The sequence below is a fragment of the Phocoena sinus genome, chromosome 4, assembly GCF_008692025.1.
Source record: "Phocoena sinus isolate mPhoSin1 chromosome 4, mPhoSin1.pri, whole genome shotgun sequence".
Taxonomy (NCBI): domain Eukaryota; kingdom Metazoa; phylum Chordata; class Mammalia; order Artiodactyla; family Phocoenidae; genus Phocoena; species Phocoena sinus.
Genome location: NC_045766.1, coordinates 63,339,387 through 63,360,533, shown reverse-complemented (window position 1 = coordinate 63,360,533; position 21,147 = coordinate 63,339,387). Strand labels below are relative to the sequence as shown.

At 45.4% G+C, this 21,147-nt stretch overlaps 1 protein-coding gene across 1 annotated transcript in view; it reads left to right on the top strand.

Moving 5' to 3' along the window:
• DGKG (diacylglycerol kinase gamma) overlaps positions 1 to 21,147 on the top strand; it is a 166,705-nt gene that overhangs the window by 39,316 nt on the left and 106,242 nt on the right. The window contains 8 exon segments of the mRNA XM_032631658.1: positions 2,512 to 2,561; positions 5,875 to 5,949; positions 6,658 to 6,780; positions 11,275 to 11,392; positions 12,941 to 13,029; positions 16,833 to 16,925; positions 18,486 to 18,545; positions 20,996 to 21,075. Of these exon segments, the coding sequence (XP_032487549.1) occupies positions 2,512 to 2,561; positions 5,875 to 5,949; positions 6,658 to 6,780; positions 11,275 to 11,392; positions 12,941 to 13,029; positions 16,833 to 16,925; positions 18,486 to 18,545; positions 20,996 to 21,075 (688 nt within the window).

Genomic DNA, 21,147 nt, shown 5'->3' with positions numbered 1-21,147 from the left:
TACACATTATAGCAAAAGTCAAAATTCCAGCTAATAATCGGACTAGTCAGTGAAACTTAAGCATTAGGAAAAGTCTGGCAAAGGTTAACCCGTGCCCAAAACAAAATGAAACAGTTTGCTCTCTTAGCCAGCTTAAAACCTCCCCCCTAGGTTTGCAGGGTTAACAATTACAAGTCTTAAATGCTAATTTGGAAGCAAATGTACCAGATTTCTGTTTCTTCTGACTAATGTTAAAAGGGAAATGTCAAATTATTTCCCACATTCAGTTGGATTTTGAGTTTCAGGCATTATATTTGTTCATAACTACCAGAGAGGAACAAATGTGGCAAATTCCTCGTATTAGTGCCTCTCAGACTGAGTCCTGTGATGGTAATGAAAAAAAACTGTATTTCTAAAAGCTTTTTATTACAGAAAATTTCAAACACAGATAAAAGTAGAGAATACAAAGAACTTCCGTGTGCCCATCAACCACCTTCAACAATTACCAGCTTGTGGTCAGTCTTGTTTTATTTATACCTCCCACTCATTTCTTCTGCCCCAGATTATTTTGAAGCAAATTCCAGACATCATATAATTTCATCTGTAAATATCTCAGTATGTACCTCTAAAATAATATAACTTTTTCTTAAATATAACCACAACACCACAATCACATCTAAAGAAAACGATTCCTTACTGTTATCAAATATTCAGTCAGTATTCATTATTTTCCCTTACTTGGGGAACAATTCAAGCACTGTTTGTTTGAATTGGGATCCAAGTAAGGTCCATACATTGCCATTTGTTACTACGTCTCTTTAGTCTCTCTTCATCTTTTGCTTATTTTTTTCCCTACAGTTTTTTGTTGCAGAAACTTGGTCATTTGTCCTGTAAAGTTTTCTTTTTTTTAATTAAATTAATTCAGATCATCTCTGATTTTAGTGATTGAAACCAAGTTAAGTTTTTTTTCTAGATAACCAAGCATGTTTTTTTTTTTTGGAAATGATAGCCTGAAATCCCACACATCATCAATGTAGTAACAATAGTGACTCATCACTGAACACCTTATTTTTGCTAAGCACTTTAAATGCATCTTCTCATTTTAACCTCACAGTAACCCTAGATAGTTGACATGATTGTTCTCATTTTATATGTAAGAAAGCATGGAAAAGTTAAATGACTTGCCCAAGGCCATGCTGCTAAAAAGTAGGATGCTTGCTCACACTTCCTCATTCTACTCCTCATGCACAGTGGGACCAAAGAGGCCTTCCATGTTAGAGCCACCTGGGCCTAGAGTGTCTCTGGCCAGGACATTTGGAGGAGTCACAAGGAATCGGAAGCCCATGACTTTTAAATAACTTAAAGTCCAACCAGAGACACCACTGAATAAACACAAGGTCCAGAGACATAAAACATGTAGAAGGAAGTGACAGCACAAGGGCAAATTAACAGGAGTGCTGTGACCCTGTGGGTACATCCCAAGTGGTCCAGAGCAGTTACACAAGGGAAGGGTCAGCCACAGAGAACACAGGCGTGATGAAGGGTTTTAAAGGATGAGAGGGAAATGAAGATGTATTCAGCTCTGCTCCCCACCCTGCTTACTTCTGAGACCACAGACAGGATCTCTACCTTTTAGATGAATGAAATGGCAAGTTTCCAAATCCCATAAATGAACATTTAGTCCTTTGCCCAAAATTCACTCCCAAATCTTTCTTATCTCCCATCACCTCTCTACAGCTAGAACATGGTAGAGGATGTTTCTGAATTGCTTGTAGACATTTTTAGAAAAACAAATATTATAGCTTCTATAATAATAACTACTTCATACCATTATTGAGGATTAAATAAGTAATAATGATAAGGTGCATAGGATGATACGTTGTACATATTAAATGCCATATATAAATATTCATTAATGAAAGAAAATAAAAATAAATAACATCTGTTGGGTGCTCTCTACATTCCAAGTGCTATAGATTTAGCATATCACTGACATATTAATCTTAATTTGAAAAACACTTAGGATAAAGAAACTATTATAATCTCCATCTTACAGATGAGGAAATTGAGCCTAAAGAAGATAAATGACTTATGTGATGCCCTAGAGGTGGTAGGACAGGGCCAAGATCTGAACCTACCTAACTCCACACCCTTTCTGTGTGCAGTAGAAGCAGTGTCCCGTCTATAACTGTGGTGCCTCTGCCCCACCACCAGCGGGGCATCTGCTTTGAGTTGTGTTCCCGTGATGCTGAGAGGTGTGAGTGCTCTACAGGGAATCACGCCTGTGACCCAGATCTCATCAGCGGCAGAGTTATTGCTTAGACAGTCCCAGAAGCCAGGTGGCTTGGTTCTCCTCCCTCTTCCCACTGTAAGGAAGGTCAGACTCTGTGCCTTGGAGGGTGGGTGAACTGGCTGCAACGGACTTCACTCCAGTGATCGTCAGAACGGACCTAAAAACTGGCAGCAGCAAAGTCTCAGCCCATCCCTGGTACCCGGAGGACATCTCAAGCCTCACCTCTGTGTTTCTTGCAGTCATGTTTCGTCTCTATGATTCGGATGAGAATGGTCTCCTGGACCAAGCGGTAAGCTCTCCAAATATCCCTCCAAGATCCAAGAAAGCCTGGGGGAGAGGGGAACAGGTGAAGGGAGAGTCCAAACACTCTCAGCTCCATCTTCATAGGAATAGCAGTGTCTCGGTATGAGCTGCAGAGATGACTAGAACCCCCCGCCTTCTACTTCCAAAGAGCCCGCCCAGAGGAGAGTGAACTCCAACTTGCTTTTTCATTCCAGAAGCTCAAATCGCAAAATCTCAGGTTGGGGAGATGCTTTAGTATCTCATCTAGTTTAACTTCCCAGCTGGTTGAGAAATACCCCCTGTAATTTCCTGCTGAAGCCCGGGGGTGGAGGAGAGGAGGTGGGGAGAGGCAGAGAGACCAGGGCAAGAAGACAGGAGAAGGCAGGTAACTGCTGGAGTGCTTTGCCGTTACCCTTACCTTCCTCTCATACCCCAGGGCACCAGCTCTAGGAGTCTGGCTCTGTCTGCTCCGAGCACATGATCCCATCCCACCACACCTGGGAAAGCCTGAGTCTCATCCCCACCTCCCCTCAGGAAGAGGCTGGGACAGGTCAGGGGTCATAGAATGAGAAGAGGATGGAAAAAGAAGAAGGTAGAGAGGAGAAAAGGCAACGAGAATCAGACAGGCCCTGTCCTCATGACTGGCAGTGTCAGAGATGGGACTCATTAACAGAAAGGCTCTGAGGTTGAAGTGTACGAGGCTGAGTCAGACCAAAGGGAGGAAGAAAGGGAACCAGTCCCTAGACCAACTGCATCGTCCCGGTTCCCACTCAACCCCAGAGTGTGTTTATGGGATCCCTGCAGCCACATTGCAGTTCCATGAGCTGGGTCATGCCAGGGAACCACCAAGAGAATCACAGACTCTCAAGCATTTGATCAACACATATTGATTGAGTATCTCATATATGTTGGCTACTGTTCTAAGCACTGGGGGGGTGTATCAGTGAGCCAACAGACAAAGATCCAGGCCCCCATGATGCTTTCATTCTAGTACAAACACACACACTGCAAAGCATAGTCAAGTATGTGTTAGATAGAGCTGTGTGCTAGAGGGAAAATAAAGGAGGGAAAGGAAGTATTGGAGGGAGCTGCAGTTTTAGCTGGAGGAGCCAAGGAAGGTCTCCCTGAGGAGGGGACATCTGAACAGACACTTGAAGGAGGTGAAAGGAGTGAGTCATGGGGGAGCACCTTCCAGGCAGAGGGAACAGCAAGTGCCAGAGGTCCTGAGGGATGCCCGGAATGTTAGCAGATTAACTAGGAGGCCAGAGTGAGTGGACCAGGATGACTGAACAGATGAGGTTGGAGTGAGTAATAGGAGATGAGATCAGAGAAGTAATGAGAAGGGACGGGGCGTTTGCAAAGCATTATCAAGCCTTCCAGGTGATTGAAAGGGTTTTCTCTCTTTTACTCTGGAGAGGGAGAGAACCATTGGAGATTCTGAGCAGAGGAGTGACGTGATTGACTTAGGTCCTAACAGGATCACTCTAGCTGCTGCGTTGAGTCTAGACTGTGGGGATGCAAGCAGGAATACCCGTTAGGAGGCTATTAAAATAAGCAAGACAAGAAATGATGGTAACCTGCACCAGGGTAGCAGCATTGCAGGTAGTAAGAAGTGGTTAAATTCTGGATCTATTTGGAAGGTAACATTGGTGGACTGAAGTGAGTCTCAAAATAGTTCTCTCTCTTTCAACTTCCCACCAAGACCCCCCTGGCAGTTGGATGCCCAGCCTCTTTGTGAACACTCCCAGTAATGGAGAGTTCACCCAGTACCTTAAAACAGCCGCTCCACCACTGGGGATGACTGTTAGAGAAGGCATCCCTCCCACACACAAGGCATCTCTAGTCTGCCAGGGAAATTTTCAGTACAAAACCTGATTCTGCTCTTCTCTCCCCTCCCCCAACCCAGTGGTGAGGTCAAAATAGGCCAACCCTCAACTCTTCCCTCCCTCCATCCCTCAGCTTACTTCTGCCCTCTGTAGCTGACCAGGGCAGCTGACCAGTGGAGTACCTATTGTACACAGTAGGCCTTCAGGTATTTGAAGGTACTATCACATCTTCCCAAAAATCTTCCCCAAGCTCATATTTCCTAATTTCTACACTGCTTCTTATAAGGAAGTTTTAAATCTCCATTCTGCTCAAGCTCTAGTTTGTCAATGCCGTTCTTAAAATATGGCATAGAACTGAACCCACCCCTCCAGGACTCTTTAAGTATTCACATCAGGGAACTAGTTCTTCCTGAAATCTGCCCACTCTGCTCCCTGAAAATGCCCACCTATTTACACAGCCCAAGATTGAGTCTAATTCTCCATTCCTGAATCACATCGTTTGCTCACATTGAATCTTGGACCCAACTAGTTTCACGAGCTCTTTTCCATTGGAACTTCTGCTGAGCCCTGTTCCCACCATTCTGCCCACTTCCTTATCCCCATCTACCACTTCATCTGCGGTTTTGAAATGGGTTATTTTCTACTTTAAATGAAATACAATTTTAAAAGGCTTGCTTATTTTGACCCAACATTCTACCTGGTGAAAGTAACACCTTTAACCCTTGCTTCAGTTCTCCAACCTGTGTCCCCAAATCAACCTTACTGTGGACATCTTAGATGGTGCCCAAGACATACAAATGCTTTTTCAGTCCAGTGTGTTTCAGTGGGACTCTCAGTGCACTGATTCATTAGCATCCAACAATTCTGTGAGGTTTTAGATGGAGCCTGGCCTTGGTACCAAACAAAAGGCTCACTCATTAGGCAAACATACCCTTCGTGAATTTCCTGTTCCAAGAGTCCTAGACCCAGGACTTGATACAAAGGAAACAAAGGAGATGCCAAAAGGAATCTGAATCATAGTGCCTGAGAAAGGACCAACACAGTGGCTCTACATCCAACTGAAACTGACCCCCAAGGGGTATAGATGAATCCCAAGTTGCTAAAGCTGTGGGAATGAGGTGTGGGAAAAGAGGGAAGAAGTAAGTGCCTTGGTTTGTAAGTATTTGTAGGATCACAAAGAAGGAGGAAACAGGAGTGCTTTCTATGCTAAGTCAAAGCACAGAATAGGGGAAGGAAGGTGGGTCTAGGAGGAGGTCAGTGTTCAGTGAGCTTTCTGCATACCTCTGGCTTATCCACGGTCTGTGTTTCTTGTGAGCTTTGTGGTCAAGGCAGAAATAAAGAGCAAAAACAAATAGTGAGCACTTGATGGAATGCCAGTATATTGTACCAGCTGCTTCTCACACTCTGCCCTGCCCATCTTCCCACTGGGTTTGATTTTGAGTCTTGCTTGTAAAAACACATCTTCAGTTGGCTTCTCTCCTTGATGTTTTCTAGGAGATGGATCGTATTGTCAACCAGATGCTACACATTGCCCAGTATCTCGAGTGGGATCCCACGGAGCTAAGGCCTGTGAGTTTCCAAAAGCAGGGGGTGACTTTCCAGTGAGCTTCCAAGATGAGAGTGGGACTTGGAAACACATGTTTACGGTGCAGGCTGTCCCAGATCATCTTCTTAGAGGTGACTTCTCTGGGTCCTACACCTTGATCTCCCACTTCCCTGATAGGAAAGATTAGAGGCGGCAGAGGCAAGTGTAGACTAATTCAAATAATAATACCTAATAATACCCCCTAACGCTTTCACCAAAGCTAAATTTTTATAACAGGAGCTCAGAGGTCAGAGAATTTAGAGCTAGAAAGACTTTTAAAGATTTCTCTCAATCATTAGATAATATTAATAATAATAATTACATTGGGGGCTCCTATGAGTCCGATATAATATTTAGCGTTTTATATACACTTTCTCTAATCTTCACTGCCATGCTGCAAACATAGCAATACTAGTTCCAGTTTACAGACGAGAAAAGCAGAATCCAGAGAGTTGGGGTGGCTTGTCGAAGGCCACACAGGTCAGGGCAGAGCCAGGCCTGGACCCCTGTTCTCCTCACTCCCATTTGCTCCCTCAGTGCTCTACTCACTCCGAATCAGAGGGGAGAGGGGTAAAACACAAGCCAGAAAACATAGAACAGAAGAGAAAGAAAAGAGCAGGGTGGGCGGGGCAGGGGTGGGGCAGAGAAGTCGAAGATGAAAGTGGACAGTGGTTGCTCTATGGATTCCACAGATATTGAAGGAGATGTTACAAGGGATGGACTACGACCGGGATGGCTTTGTGTCTCTCCAGGAGTGGGTCCACGGAGGGATGACCACCATCCCATTGCTCGTCCTCCTGGGCATGGACGACTCTGTAAGTTGCAAGCTTGAGGTCAAAGACCTCTCACTTTTCAGAAACATCAGGTTCCATGTGGAAGTTAATATCCTTGGCTTCTGCCCAAGACTTCCCAATGGACAGCCTGTATGCTCTAGGCCAGCCCAAAAGTCCTCTCTTTTTACCTATTAGTGCCTGAAATATTATTCATTCATTTGACAGACGTTTACTAAATTATTACTAAATAAAGATACTGTTCTAAGGGCTACGAGGGAACACAGATACAATATTCACCCACCGGAAACTTATGCTCAACCAGGCAAAGGGCAAAAAATATTCAGGGAAGAATTCCATCTTTTTCACAAATTAGGTTTAAAAATGCTAAGAGAGTTGGGGGAGGAAGGAAGGAAAGGAAGAAAGAAAGGAAAAAATACTGATTTGTTGTGAGGCAGAGGGCGTTCAATAATAATATCTGGGTTTTTTTGGTTTTTTTTTTTTTTGCGGTACGCGGGCCTCTCACTGTTGTGGCCTCTCCCGTTGCGGAGCACAGGCTCCGGACGCGCAGGCTCAGCGGCCATGGCTCACGGGCCCAGCCGCTCCGCAGCATGTGGGATCTTCCCGGACCAGGGCACGAACCCCGTGTCCCCTGCATCGGCAGGCAGACTCACAACCACTGTGCCACCAGGGAAGCCCATAATAATATCTTATTTAACAATCAGAACAACCAGATAAGGTAGATTTTTTTTTACCCATTTAAACAGATGGAAAACTGAGATTTTGAGTCGGAAGAGGAAAAAGAATAGCCAGCATTTATTTGTACTTGACTCCAAAGAACCTGCACTTTCGAACGTCTCACACTTAGGAGTGAGACCAGTGGAAGAAACTTTGGAGGGTGTTTGCCCTGGCTCTGAAGGATGTGTGGGATTTTGATATCCCATTCTTGAGATAAAGATAAAGACCTAGGATATTTGATCTGGCTCTCAAGGATGGGTATGATTTGGCTAGTAGAAGAGAGAGTTTGCAGCTGGGAGAATACCTTGGTCAAAGACCCACATGAAAGAAAGTTCAGGGTGTTTTAGAGAAACCTCCCAGTTTTGATCAGAGTAGGGAATACATGTAGAGGCTTAATGTGAAATCACTGGCATCTGACCTGGTCTGCTTATTTACCATGAAAGTAGCTTCCATACATGAGGTAGGGAAGATTAGAACTAAAAGTACAAATGGTGACATTAGCGTTTACCGGTACAGTCACACGGGTTGTAAGACAATACCTCTTCAAGATTACTGAAATGTCAAAGAGAGGGACAGAACAGGAGGTTCATTTGGGTTAGCCTCTAGCTGATGTTGTTGCCTGTGCTGTGTCCATCTGACAGTTTTGCAATTCAGGACTAAAGCTGAGTCCTCATCTCCAACACTCAAGGACTGAGAATCCTGCAATTATCTCATAGCGTGTCCAGCTCTTTCCAAGTGCTAAATAGAAATCAATGAACCAGGATCTCCTTTTTCCTTATAACCCTAGAAGGTCAGAGCTGGAAGAGAACTTGGTGCTCCCTGGTCTGTCCCCTTCTTTTTTCATACCAAGGACCAGAGAGGTAAAGGCACTTGCCCATGGACACACACCTAGTTAGTACCAGAAGCCGTCTTCCATATTCAGTAACAGCAGACTTATCATGCAGTGATTTCTTACCAAGAACCTACTGTGTGCACGAACCCACATGAGCTAGGACCTGGGGGTGCTCAAATAGGTTAGGTATACTTTCTGCTATCAAAGCTCAAGATTATAGCTGAATCAAAGTGGAAGTTCTGCTTGAGTGCTGTTCTAATGCACCTGTTTTTTCTCTGAAACATGGAAATAGAGATGGGACATTTTAATCACAAGGAACCAATTTCTAGTTCTGTTTCCTATTTTGGACTTGTTGAGTCCAAAGTGCCACCAACTCTTTGCTTGGAGGGGATCCACTGTTTTATGGCTGGAAGAGGGAGAGACATTATTTCTTCAGCATTCTCCCCAGTGTCTCCCCCTGATGCCAAATCAGCCTTGTATTAAAACCATACTTTACCTCAGGAATAATGCAAACAAAAAACAAATGTGCATTTGGTTTTTATTAATTGAAATTTTATGCATTTATTTGAAAATAGGCACTAAATTGTATGTTTTCACATTAATAGTTGGGGTTCTAGGGAAAGCGTTCCTCGATGTCTTAAAAGCCAGCTTGCTTGTTTGGCTTTTTTCAAAACCCACATGTGGCCACTGAAAAGTCTGGGGATCTCTGAATGGCATGTATGAGAAACAGTCTGTCTCCCAAGGGAACTGCAGCCTCAACCCGAAACCTGGCGTGCATAAGGAACGTTACTCCTACACCCTGCAGCCGCCAACGTGCAGAAATAAAGGAGCCACATGATGGTGCTATAACCCAAGCAGAAATGTTACTTTATCCCAAGTCAGGGTCCCTTTGCTTCTTACCCTGTATCTATAAAAATAGCTGACTCTCCCTTTCTCAGATACTAATTGATTTTGCGGATAAAGGTATTTCAGGTCAAATGACCGTCCCTTGGGCTGGATGAAGAAGGAGCTGTGTCTGCTAAGAGTGCTGTAATTTCCCTTCTGTCCATGAAGGAAAACCCTGGTCTGTGGAGGTACAGGAGAGGCATGGAAGGAGCATGGGCTCCAAGGCCAACAAGAGCCCCCAGTGTGACTACGGGCTCAGCTTGGTCACTTATTATTTGTGTGGTCTTGGGCTATTTATATGACTTCTATGAGTCTTTGCTTCTTCATTTCTAGAACAGGTCTAAATCTACCTCCTTACACGTAGGAAAGCACTCTTTACTTATTTTTGTGTCCCCTACTGCCTAGCACGGAGTAGGAACTTAATAAATGTTTTCATTTACAATGTGTCGGGCACTGGATTAGGATCCTCACTTATAGTATTTCACTTAATTTTTACAAAAATCCCTTGAGGTCAATGTTTGTCAAAGGAATGAATGAATAGATATTTAAGTGGATCATTTAATCAGTTAGTGAACCCATTTACTAAAGTAGAAGCCATTAGATAAAAAGGCTTTAATTCTGTAAGACTCAGGTTTTGGAAGAAGCAGGGTTTTGAGGTGGTAAGAAGAAAAGAACTTATCCTGGCCCCAGGAGGAACAAGCATTTGAAAAAGCATGTGGGCTCCTCTAGAGACCGTTAGCAGAAGAGTTGAGCACAGGAATGGGTCTGGCCACTATGACCAAGCCAAACCAGAGGGACACAGAAGTAAGAAGTGGGTTTCAGTCCAGCACTTCGGACTCCATGTACCTGACTCTCAATCCTTACCACCTTACAGTACTTTTTACTACCCTTAACAACAGCCCAAGAGTGTTACTCTTTTTTTTTTTTTTTTTTTTGAGTGTTACTCTTTTGATGGAGCCTATGACAAAAGGTCAAGGACACCATACCTGGAGGGATGCTCCTGAAGCCACAGTCTCCAGCAAGCCTATGCTCCCAGGGGCTGGAAGGTGGGAGCTTTGGTGTCCAAGGAAGGTGTGTGATTATGTGAGGCTTGGCTTATCTGGTAGATAGAATGAATTTGCTTCCAAGCCAAGTCAGGGGGAAATGGCTTAACCATTTCTTTCTGTCTCTGTCTCTTTGCTGTTTTATCTGTGCACAGAAAGGTGATGAGAGGAGTACATTGTTTTTACTAAGCTAATTTTTTCCTGATTGTAAAACTAGTACCTCCTCACTGTAGAAAATTTGGAAAATACAGAAGAAAGTAGAAATTAGAGAATAAAATAAATCCATAGTGCTGCTAGCTATAGCTAACCTCTGTTAACAGTTTGGTGACGTTTTTTCCCGTACAACATATCATTGTATAAAACTGAGATCATAATATATCATCAAATTTGCATTCTGTTTTTTTCCCGTAGAACTTAGTATCATGAGCACATTCCCAAACCATCCAATGTTCTTATAAATATGTTTTTATGGCCACTTAACATTAAACCATACAGATGTACCACAAACCTTCTGGTCATTTTGAGGCCTTTAGGATATTTTCAGTTATTTTAAATAATGCTGGGTTAAACATCTGACAGAGCACAAAAATGCTCATCTGTCTTTCAAAAATGATTTCTTTAGGATAAAATCCAAGAAGGAAATGTATAAGTTGAAGGTTGTAAACATTTAAAGGATAGATAGATGGGTGATAGATAGATGATAGATCATTATAGATAATAGATGATTGATAGGTAATAGATGATTAATAGATGATGAAAGAAAGAAAGAAAGATTGTTCTGATTTCCACTCCCCCCACCACATACTCTACTCAAATGGCCCTAATTTTTAATATTTGCTTATTTTAGAAAATACACACAAAGAATTTTGTTTTGATTTGCATTTCTATTAAAATAATCTTTACAACAGTAAAATAAGTGAATAACAAAATAAATTTGTGAATACGTGAATAACAAAATAAATTTGTTTTCCAAATATGAGAAGAGACTCTTTTTAGAAAGAGTGGGGCTGCCTGCATCTCATTCCCTTGCTGTCCCCGCAGGGCTCCAAGGGGGACGGGAGGCACGCCTGGACCATGAAGCATTTCAAGAAACCAACCTACTGCAACTTCTGCCATGTCATGCTGATGGGCGCTCGGAAGCAAGGCCTGTGCTGCATTTGTGAGTAAACTTCCTTCAAACCCCTTTTCCCAGGAACTGTCTTGCTCTATACATGATTGAGCCATTCCCAGAAAAGTTTAGGCATCTCTGCTTCCCAGCTTGAGGGATTTGCCATGTTATTCCAACAGCAGAAAATAAAGCAGAACTTCCATGTCCTATTTTTGTTCTACCCAAGTCAAAGGGACAAATATTATCCTATTAGAGTCTCGTTATAGGCCACTGACTGCCTAGAAAAAGTTATTAAGGTTCAGATGTAGTTAAAAAGCATCTCATAATAATTTCAATTGAGTTTTGCTAGTGAATGTTTTGGTTGGTCAGAAGAACCTGTTTGTTTGTTTTTTTAATTAATAAGCAACTATATTCATATATACAGTGGAATTAAAATTACCCATTTGTTTGGCTTTATAATCCATTTAGTAAAGTCAGATTGGAGAGGAGAAAAAAACACACATGGAAAAGGAAGGAGGGAGACTGGAAAGGAGGACAGAAGAAAGAGATGGAGGAGAAGGAAGAAAGAAGGGGTCATGTAGGAAAGAGGGTGGGTTTGCAGAGCAGGAAGAGAAGGGAGAGGCTGCAGCAAGAAGGCTTTGTAGGGCCCAGGCTGCGTGGGTGCAGAATCCTGCCCCCCACCTCAGGATGCAGACAGCAAGCACTCAGCCTGAACCCTCCAGGGACTGGGGAGCTGCTGCTGCAGCGAGGGCCATCGGGTACGGGGTGGGTCACCGAAATGTTTTATCTGCCATGCACACAGGAGCCAGGCAGCAGGTAACCTCAGCCACAAAAGTCATCGTAGCAGAGCTGGGCCCAGTGTCTACCAAGAGCGAGCATCAGCAGGCAAAAGCAGGGGCCACCTGTCGTTCCAGCACCTATTTCAAATCCAGCTCTCACCCACGTTCATAGGCCCAGCCTCATTCCTAGTATGTTCTAAGCCTGTTGGCACAGAAGTAAACAGTAACAACAGCAGTCATTTGTGGAATAGCTGTTCTGACCCACACACATGGTGCTTTATACAAATTATGTAATGCTGCAAAGAGAAAGCAATCTTCTTCCCATTTTGTAGAAAACCCTGAATTTCAGAGCGTTGAAGGAACTTACCTTAGATCGTGTGGGTAGTTACAAAGGGCAGAGCCAGAGTTCAGGCTCAGGCCTTCCTCTCTCCAGAGTTAGGAAGACCCCGGCCTTGCTGTCCACGCCCCAACATCCTGACATTCAGTACTGTGGCATTGGCATAGCCAGGATGACTCCTCACTCCCCTTAAGCGGAAAGCACCTTTCTGGGGATGTCTTCCTGCTGCGTTCACCACCCGCGGTGGAAGGCAGTGTGGCAGGGGGGAGGGTGCGGGAGCATGTCTGGGAGATAGCCATGGACTCTTCTCAGTGAACAACTGGAGACTTGAATTGCCATTAGACAAGGTCAGCTCCATATGTCCCCTGCCCCTGACTGGCCACGCAGAGGGAGGCACGGGCCTCAGCTGGGGTGGGGGGCAGGGGGATGGCTGACCTTCCCTACGTGGTCACTCACAGTCACTTTTCTTATTTTTATTTTCAGACTGTAAATACACTGTCCATGAACGCTGTGTATCCAAAAACATTCCTGGGTGTATCAAAACGAACTCAAAAACCAAAAGGGGTGGCGAGGTTGGTGATACCTATTGCCTTCTTCTCCTGCATGCTGTGTCCCAGGCAACAAGTCCATCTCCACAGATTCCTGGGCAGGAAGGGGCTTTGGGAGCTTTATACAGTCCCTTCCTGGAGACGCGGCTTATTCTCAGATCTGTACTTGGTTCCGTGTGACTGGGATAGAGGATGCTTAGAGGGAAGCGGCGGGAGATGTGCTGCAGAACTGGTGAGATCCAGGTCCTTTGAGGCCAGCTGAGGACTTGGGAAGGGGTTTCATTTGTAGCTAAGGGGCCGTTGAAGAGCTTTGAGTACATGAGGAGGTGTTTGGGTTTGCAAATTAGGTTAATTGCTCTGACCATGGTGCGAGAGAGAGATCAGATCAGAGGGGATGAAAAAACTTTTCCAACAGTTCAGGCAAGAGTTAATGCTGCCCTAGGGCCTGACTTGGGTGGGGTCTGCACTCACCCACTATGCTCTGCTATGTCTGCAGTAGCACAGTGATGGCTGTGTCTGTGCTGAGTGAGTGTCCTCCAGCCATGCCGGTTGTTGAGTGTTTTGGCTGTCCCACTGGCTAAGGTGGAAGACATAAAGGGAGAGTCTGAGAGATAATTTGGAAGGTCCTACCACAAGGACCTGGTGACAATCATGTAGGGGATGAGAGAGGGAGAGAGGTTGGAAATGGCTACCAGGTTTCTAAGGTGGCCATTGGCTGGTACCATTCACTGAGTCTGGAAATAGACTCTTCTTCAAATTAGCAGGGGAAAGGCACTCCGAGTTCTGCAGAGGGAAAACCCCATTGAGGAATCTGAGTCAGGAGATGGCTAGCAGGTGGGAGTGGTATCCAGCCCTCCCCCAGTAGGACTCCGAGAGAGAAGGGCACCTCCAGGGACACGCATGCATGCCTGTGAGACACCGCGTGGCCTCTTGTCTACTCCTTCCGTACCACGCCCATACACACACCGTTCCATGTCCATGCCTTTCACTAGGACATATGGTGCACCTCCTGGGCTCAGGCCCTAAGCCTGCACTCCTGCCATTGCCACACTTGGAACAGAGGGAGACCTCTGAGGGACCAGCGGGGCACGTTCACGACCTTCTGAGTCTCCAGGGGCAACCTAAGTCTTTAACCATCTCTTCTGATCCTGGAAGAGGATGGAGAAGGTAATGTGGTGTTGGGAGACTACCGTGGACTTGGAGTCAGGAGACCTGGCCATGAGTCCCTGCTTGGCCACTTACCAGCCTTGGAACCTAGGACCAGTTCCTTAACCTCTCTGCAGCCTCATATTTTTTCTCTGTAAAGTAAAAATAATAATAATCACAGAACAAATTCATTGTGACCACGTAGATGACAAATTGATTAGCAAACTGAGTTCTTTATACCCTCAGGGGTGAATGGCAGAAGGAGAAACTACAGAGTACATGTGACACATCTTCTAGAACAACAGTTTTACCGCAAACCTTTTGGAAGCAGGACACAGTAACTTAATTGATAAGTAATTTAAAACTTTTATCTAATACAGGCATGGATGGTATCATGCAAATATTCCATGTGTTTTTAATATTGTGCTTGTAGTTGGCACTTCGGGCTACGTCCCCACGTTCCCCCAGAGTCCATATCCACCCCTTCCGCTATTCGGGATACCCTGGTGAAAAATTTTTTGAGGAGTTTTGTAGAATTCCCGGGGGACTTAACTGAGGGCTCAGACCCCCAGAATTTGGTGTCATGGGTCACTTTGCATTTATAGTCACACACATACACATGCATTCACACCTGCTTCCCAAGTTCCTGGGCTGCTTCAGGGGCATGTCCTGGCCAAGAGGCAGGTACAACCCGCTCTCCAGGAAACAGATGTGAAAGCTGCTGGCTGATGACCCACACTAATCCCTTTGGGCTTTCTCTCTAACTTCCTTCCTGAGTGCTTCTCAACCTTGGCTGCATATGGTAATCACTCAGTGTGCTCTAAAACATACTAATGATGGGTCTCATCCCCAGAGACTCTAATTTATTTTGTCTGGAGTGAGGGCTGGGCATTAGGACTTCTAGATGCCGGCCAGGTGGTCCTGAGGGGCTGCTAAGGCTGAGAGGCACCGGCCCATAGAAGACAGAGGGGGAAGGGATTCCCCATCAGGGGCACCCCCCCAAGGGCCAGGACTGTGCCAGGAAGGCCCTTTCAAATGTGCTGTCTTGTTGAATCCTCCCAGAAAACCCAGAGGTGGGGCATTTTATGCCAATTTCTGCAGATGAAGGACCTGAGACTCAGAGAGGTCCAGGAACTGGCCAAAGGTCACCCTGCTGCAAAGTGGAAGGTCAATGACTCCAACCAGTTTTGTCTGTAGCCCAAGCCCTGCTGCGTTTCCCTGCACCCCGCTGCCTTCCAGAAAAGGGCACACACAAACACATCCCTTTGCAAAGAGTTCCAGTGACACACAGATGAACTGCAAGACGAGATGCTCAGAGGCTTGACTGCCAGAGGGGGTGAACTGTTCAAAGAGCAGGCAAAGTGGCTTTCCATCCACCTCGATTAGCATGATAGAGGTTAGGTAGGGAGTGACCACACTGGTGCAATTCAGCAAAGCAGCCTGGCATCCAGAAGTGCATCCACTAAACAGGAACCAACCCTCTCTGGCCTCCCCGCTCCGTGCGCTCCTCCCAGACCCTTCTCCTCAGGCCCAGGGCCCTGCGATGTGGTTCTGCAGCCTTCCCTGGTATCCTTTGCTTCCCTCCTGCAGGGGATGCAGCACGCGTGGGTGGAAGGGAATTCCTCTATCAAGTGTGACTGGTGCCACAAAAGTATCAAGTGCTACCAGAGTGTCACCGCGCGGCACTGCCCGTGGTGCCGGATGACGGTGGGTTGGCGCCCAGGGCAGCCCTGCTGCTTTTCAGTGTGGTTTTTTGCTCAAGCATCCTGCCAGAGGGCATGAGCAGAGCTACGTGGGCAAGGCTAGAGAGGGAGCCTAGAGCCCCTGTTCAGTGCCCTAAGTCTAACTGCCTCCAGTAAATCACCAAGATGCCCAGAGAGAGGGCACCCCCCAGGGCTGCTTAAGACGAAGCTGACCAGTCTGCTCTCTTTGTGGCCAGGCAGCTGTGAACAGCAGGCTGAACCATTAACTTCCTTCGCGGGGGTGTCGTCTGGGCCGGGGGCACTGACAGAGTGGGAGAGGAATTAGATACTCAGTCACCTGCATCAGAGGAAGGCATACTCCTGAGAGCAACTCCACTGCCTGGACAAGAGGCCTGTGCCCACTGCCATCATCCATGACAAATGTCCACCTTGGACACCTGGAGCTGCCTGACCTGCCTTCCAAAGCAGACTCAGTGCCATGTCATGTCCCCTTGACTGGGTATCAGCCTCAGAAAGGACGTGTGTCAGACTGCAGAACTCTTAAAATGCAGAGGTCGAGTCATGGGGTTTACCTCCAGCCTCTCATGAGTTTGTTCAACAAGATCTCCTTCCTTCCAGTGTCTCAGAGCCTAGGGAGCAAATATCCCATGGGGGCTCTGGAATCCACGTGGGGGTGCCATACGGACAGGCCACAGGCCTGCTCGGGACCGTTTTGCTCCAGCTGCCGTAGGCAGCACTTGGTCTCCTTTCTCTGCCCACAGCAAACTTGGCACCCATAACCAAGCACAGACACCGGTACACACTACACACCACACACACACTCTCTCTCTCTCTCTCTACTATACTGTGAAAGCCAGCAGTGCCTCAGGATTTAGAGGAGCACTAGGCAACCTGCCTCCCTAGTAAATTTCTAAACCCTCACACTTGACATTTCCTTGATCACCTTCACTTAACTCTCATCTTCATCTTTTCCTCCAGTTTCACCGCAAATGTGAATTGTCAACTTTGTGTGACGGTGGGGAGCTCAGAGACCATATTTTGCTGCCCACGTCAATATGCCCCGTCACCCGGGTAAGTGCTGCCACCCCGATGGGGCTCTGGCTCCCCTGCAACCCCAGCTCATGTTTCAGATGCAGGCAGCATTCAGACATTCACACCCGTCCGAGGGCTCCCTCAGCAACTCTTAGGATTTGTGTTTTCAGCCCAGGTTTAAAAGAGGTCAGTGCTGCACAGTCAGATTGTCAGGGAAAACTTCCCTGACTAAAATGATTCCAACCGCTGGCCACCCAGAATGCTCTGAAATGGCCCAGCAAGGAAAGCGCATTCATTCTAAGCACCTTGCAGGCAGATCGCATGTATGGAACCTCAGTCAACACCTGTGCACAGCTAGGCTTCCCAGGCCTCCCTTATCCCTGTCACCCTGTCTCCTGTGTCCAAACATGGACCTCCCTCTGCCTTGAAGATTTCCAGCTGGGTGTCACAGCCCTTCTTGGAAATGAAAGATGCAAACTTAAACTCAATTTATCCCCATCTGAAACTTTCTCTGTCTCCTGTGTTGAAGACCCCTCTTTCAAGCCAAGCACCAAACACCTTAACTGTTCTCTTTCCATGTTAAAGATGCTGCTGAGTTCCACTGATTCCTCACATCTCACCCTGGACTTGACCATCTTCTTTCTTATTAAAAACTAAAGAAAAAAACCCACCACTTTAAAAACTATTTGGCAGTATCTACTAAGTTGGAAATACACAAACTCTATGACTCAACAGTTGCCCTCCTGTGAGAAATACGAGCCTTTATTCCACCAGAAGACATGTCCGGGAATGTTCCTATCAACTTTATTCATAACAGTCAGGCACTGGAAACAAGCTAAATGACCACTGACGAGAGAATAGGTAAATAAGTTGAGGCAGATTAGTATAATGGAATACTGCATTGCAATAAAAAACAACCATGCTTAGATGCAAAAATATGGATAATCCCCAAAATATAATGCTGAACAAAAGGACCTAGACTCAGAAAAGATATGGTCTATGATTCCATTGATATGAAATTCAAAAGCCAGGCAAAACCAATAAGGTGTCAGGAGTCACAACAGAATTATGCCAGAAGAGGCAGTAGTTACGAGGGCATATACGTGTGCAGAAATTCACAGAGCTGTAGATTTAAATTTGAGCGTTTTACTATATGTGACATTAAACCTCAATGAAATGAATAATAAACATTGAAAAAACAAACAAACGAAATAGGACATATGACTTAGTATTACATCATTTAGGTAGTGCTTAACAGAGAAACCGGATCTGAGACCTTGCTTCTCAAAGCTCAGGCTTCCAAATCAACAAAGTAGATTTATGCCCATTTCAGTGTTTCCTCTGAAACACTGTGTCCCTTCCAGTGTCTCGAAGTTAAAGTCAGGGCAAGTGATGACAACTGCCTGGAGAGTCCTTGAGAAACCCAAAGGGAACATTTCTTTTTTTACGTCCAAAGTCCCACTTTGAAAAACTCCTCCCTACACTATATTGGTTTTCTATCCTCTTCCTTTATATTAACCATTTGTTTTTCTTCTGATTCCCTTTTTTGTAGTAGGCATTTTTTTTTCAAAAGATGCTTGTCTTTCCTCTCTTTTATAGGACAGGCAAGATGGGAAGTCTGATGGTAGCATGTCAGCCAAGGATGAACTTGTAACACAGGTACCTCGGCAAGCCCCAAATCTACTCACTCGTTCTAAGCTGGTCCAAGGCTGTGGAGGGGGGAACAGGATTTGGCTTCTAGAGAAACACATCTCAACATCTGCTTTCTTATCTGATTGATTATATCACACAGGACACCGTATTTCCAGCCTCCGGGGTTACCTTTGACAACCACACTGTAGGCAAGTGGTGCGAAGGGAGGTTGGTTGATCCCGTGGCTGGCCGAACTGGCTTTATCACCTTTTTAGGAACACAATGCATAAAACTTCATTATGCATACTCCCTGAATAATAACAAGAATGTGGCTTAAAGATAGACAATTAGGTTTTCCAGGACTGCCAAGCTGTCTGCAGAATGTGATCTGCCAGAACAGAGTTAACTAGATCCAAAAGTTCTTCTTCATCCTTAAACGTGTATTTCAGAACTCATTTTTTTAGCTGAATTCACCAATGAACTTCTCCTTGTGCCTTTCACAAAGTTCCAGGGAATGCAGGAAAGGCAGCCTGGTGAGGTAGAACAAGTACCAGAAAAGGAAATAGCACACTGGGGCCTTCTCCTCTGCCTCTGAACCTTAAGTTTCCTTGTTTGAAAGGGGGCATAGCAATCCCTGCACTGCCCACCTCCCATAGATGCTCCAAGATTCAATGAGAACATGTAGATGAGTGTAAAACATAAGCAATGGTGCTTAGTGTGGGAAAGCTGTAGACACCTTGAAAGGGAGAAAGTCAGATGGAGCACACACACACACACACACACACACACACACTGCAGGTATGTCAGTTGTTTACAGCTGGCATCTGTCTGGTTATCCTGCATCTGTTCTGATTGGGCAGTGCCCATGCTGTACAGGTTGTTAAACATTTTGAATATCACCCCCAGAGATAAAGAATTATTCCTTAAGCTCCAAGATGCTTCTGGGTTTCACACAAATAATCACCCTTGGCAGATGAGAAAATTCCCAAAATTTATAAAGGATGCTGCTGTCCATTTCAAACAATATGGCCCTGTGTTTGGTGAATTTTTAGCATGCAATCTGGAAAAGTAGGCATTAGATAGTGAATACGGAGCAAAGCTGCATCTCTATCGGTGTGTCTTTCTGCTGAAGATAACAAGCATTTATCGAGTACCCACTCTTGTATCTGGGGCAGTGGGGCCCTTGGTAGAAAGGTTATACACACACATGCCCTGCTCCTGAGGCATTAAAATCCGTTTGATGTTTTGTGATATTTACCTGAGAAAATAAAGACATATACAAATAAATGATAACAAAAGAAACCCAGAAGATATTATTGGGTTGGCCAAAAAGTTGGTTCTGGTTTTTCATAAGACCTTATGGAAAATCCCGAATGAACTTTTTGGCCAAACCAATATATGCTTCAAGTGCAATAGTTTTCGTTGCAATGATCAAGGAAAACATAGAGGAAGGCGCTCTTGAATTGGGCCCTGAGAATGAGGAGTTCTTTTTTAAGAGGCTGCAAAAAAGGAAATGGGCATTTCAGGAGGAGAAGAAACCAGTGTGAGCAGCCCCAAAGGGTGGGAATTAACTCCCTAGAAGGTACGAGCCAGGCTTGGCTGGAACGGCAGTGAAGGTTAGAGTAATTAAGAAAGAACAGTAGATTGGGGCTGCACTTAAATGCCTTGCATGCCGGCTTAGGAGATCTGGATTTTATCCTCTGGGTAACGAGACGTCTTTAAAGGTTTCTAGTGATGTCCTGGGAAGGAACTGCATGGAGGCAGCATACAGGGCTTCCCCTGAGGTGGGCAAGGCCCAAGCAGTGTGGGCACTGTGGCAGCTGCCGGAGATAAAGAGACATTCCAGGGAAAGAATTGGCAGGACAGGGTCTTCCCTGTATGACTGGATGAATAATAACAGTAGCCAGGAGAGAGGGCCAGTTTTGTGGGGAAAGAAGATAGGTCAGGTTTGGAGCATGTTCTGGTGAGACATCTGGCTGAATGTACCCCCTGGACAGTGAGAAATGTGGAACCAGGGCTCAGGAGGAAAATGGGGGCTGGAAATGTGGATATGGAAGGTACTGGGGTAGAAGTATAGTTAACTCCATGGCTGTTATTTTATTTGGGTGTAGGCCAGATGGCCCTGACTTTTAAGATCATAATCAGTTGTATCCCTCACAAAATCTAATCTTGTGCTGTGGGCACGATGCCACACCATTGTGAATAATTTGAAGTTGTAATGCCATTGCCCCATCTCTGATCCCAACTTCAAACGCTTGTCACCATTAACACTACGTAAAGGCCATTAGGCTGGAGACACTTAGCTGTTTAATCCCTCAGAAAACTCAGCCAGTGGACCAGCACCTTACTGCCTCCTGACCTCCTCTTCTCCATGCCTGGAACTGCTTCTCTCCCGGGAGCTGTCTTAGCTTCCACTCTCATCGCGTTCCTCCTATTGGCTGAAACAGAGCTAATTTCTTTTTCTTTTGCCTTTTAAGTATAAGATCATCCCCACCCCGGGTACCCACCCCCTGCTGGTTTTGGTGAACCCCAAGAGTGGAGGGAGACAAGGAGAAAGGTATGTTCTCTTCTTTTTCGAGATGGAGAGGCTAGGCCAACTGTAACCAAGTGGGCTGTGGACATGGCAGAC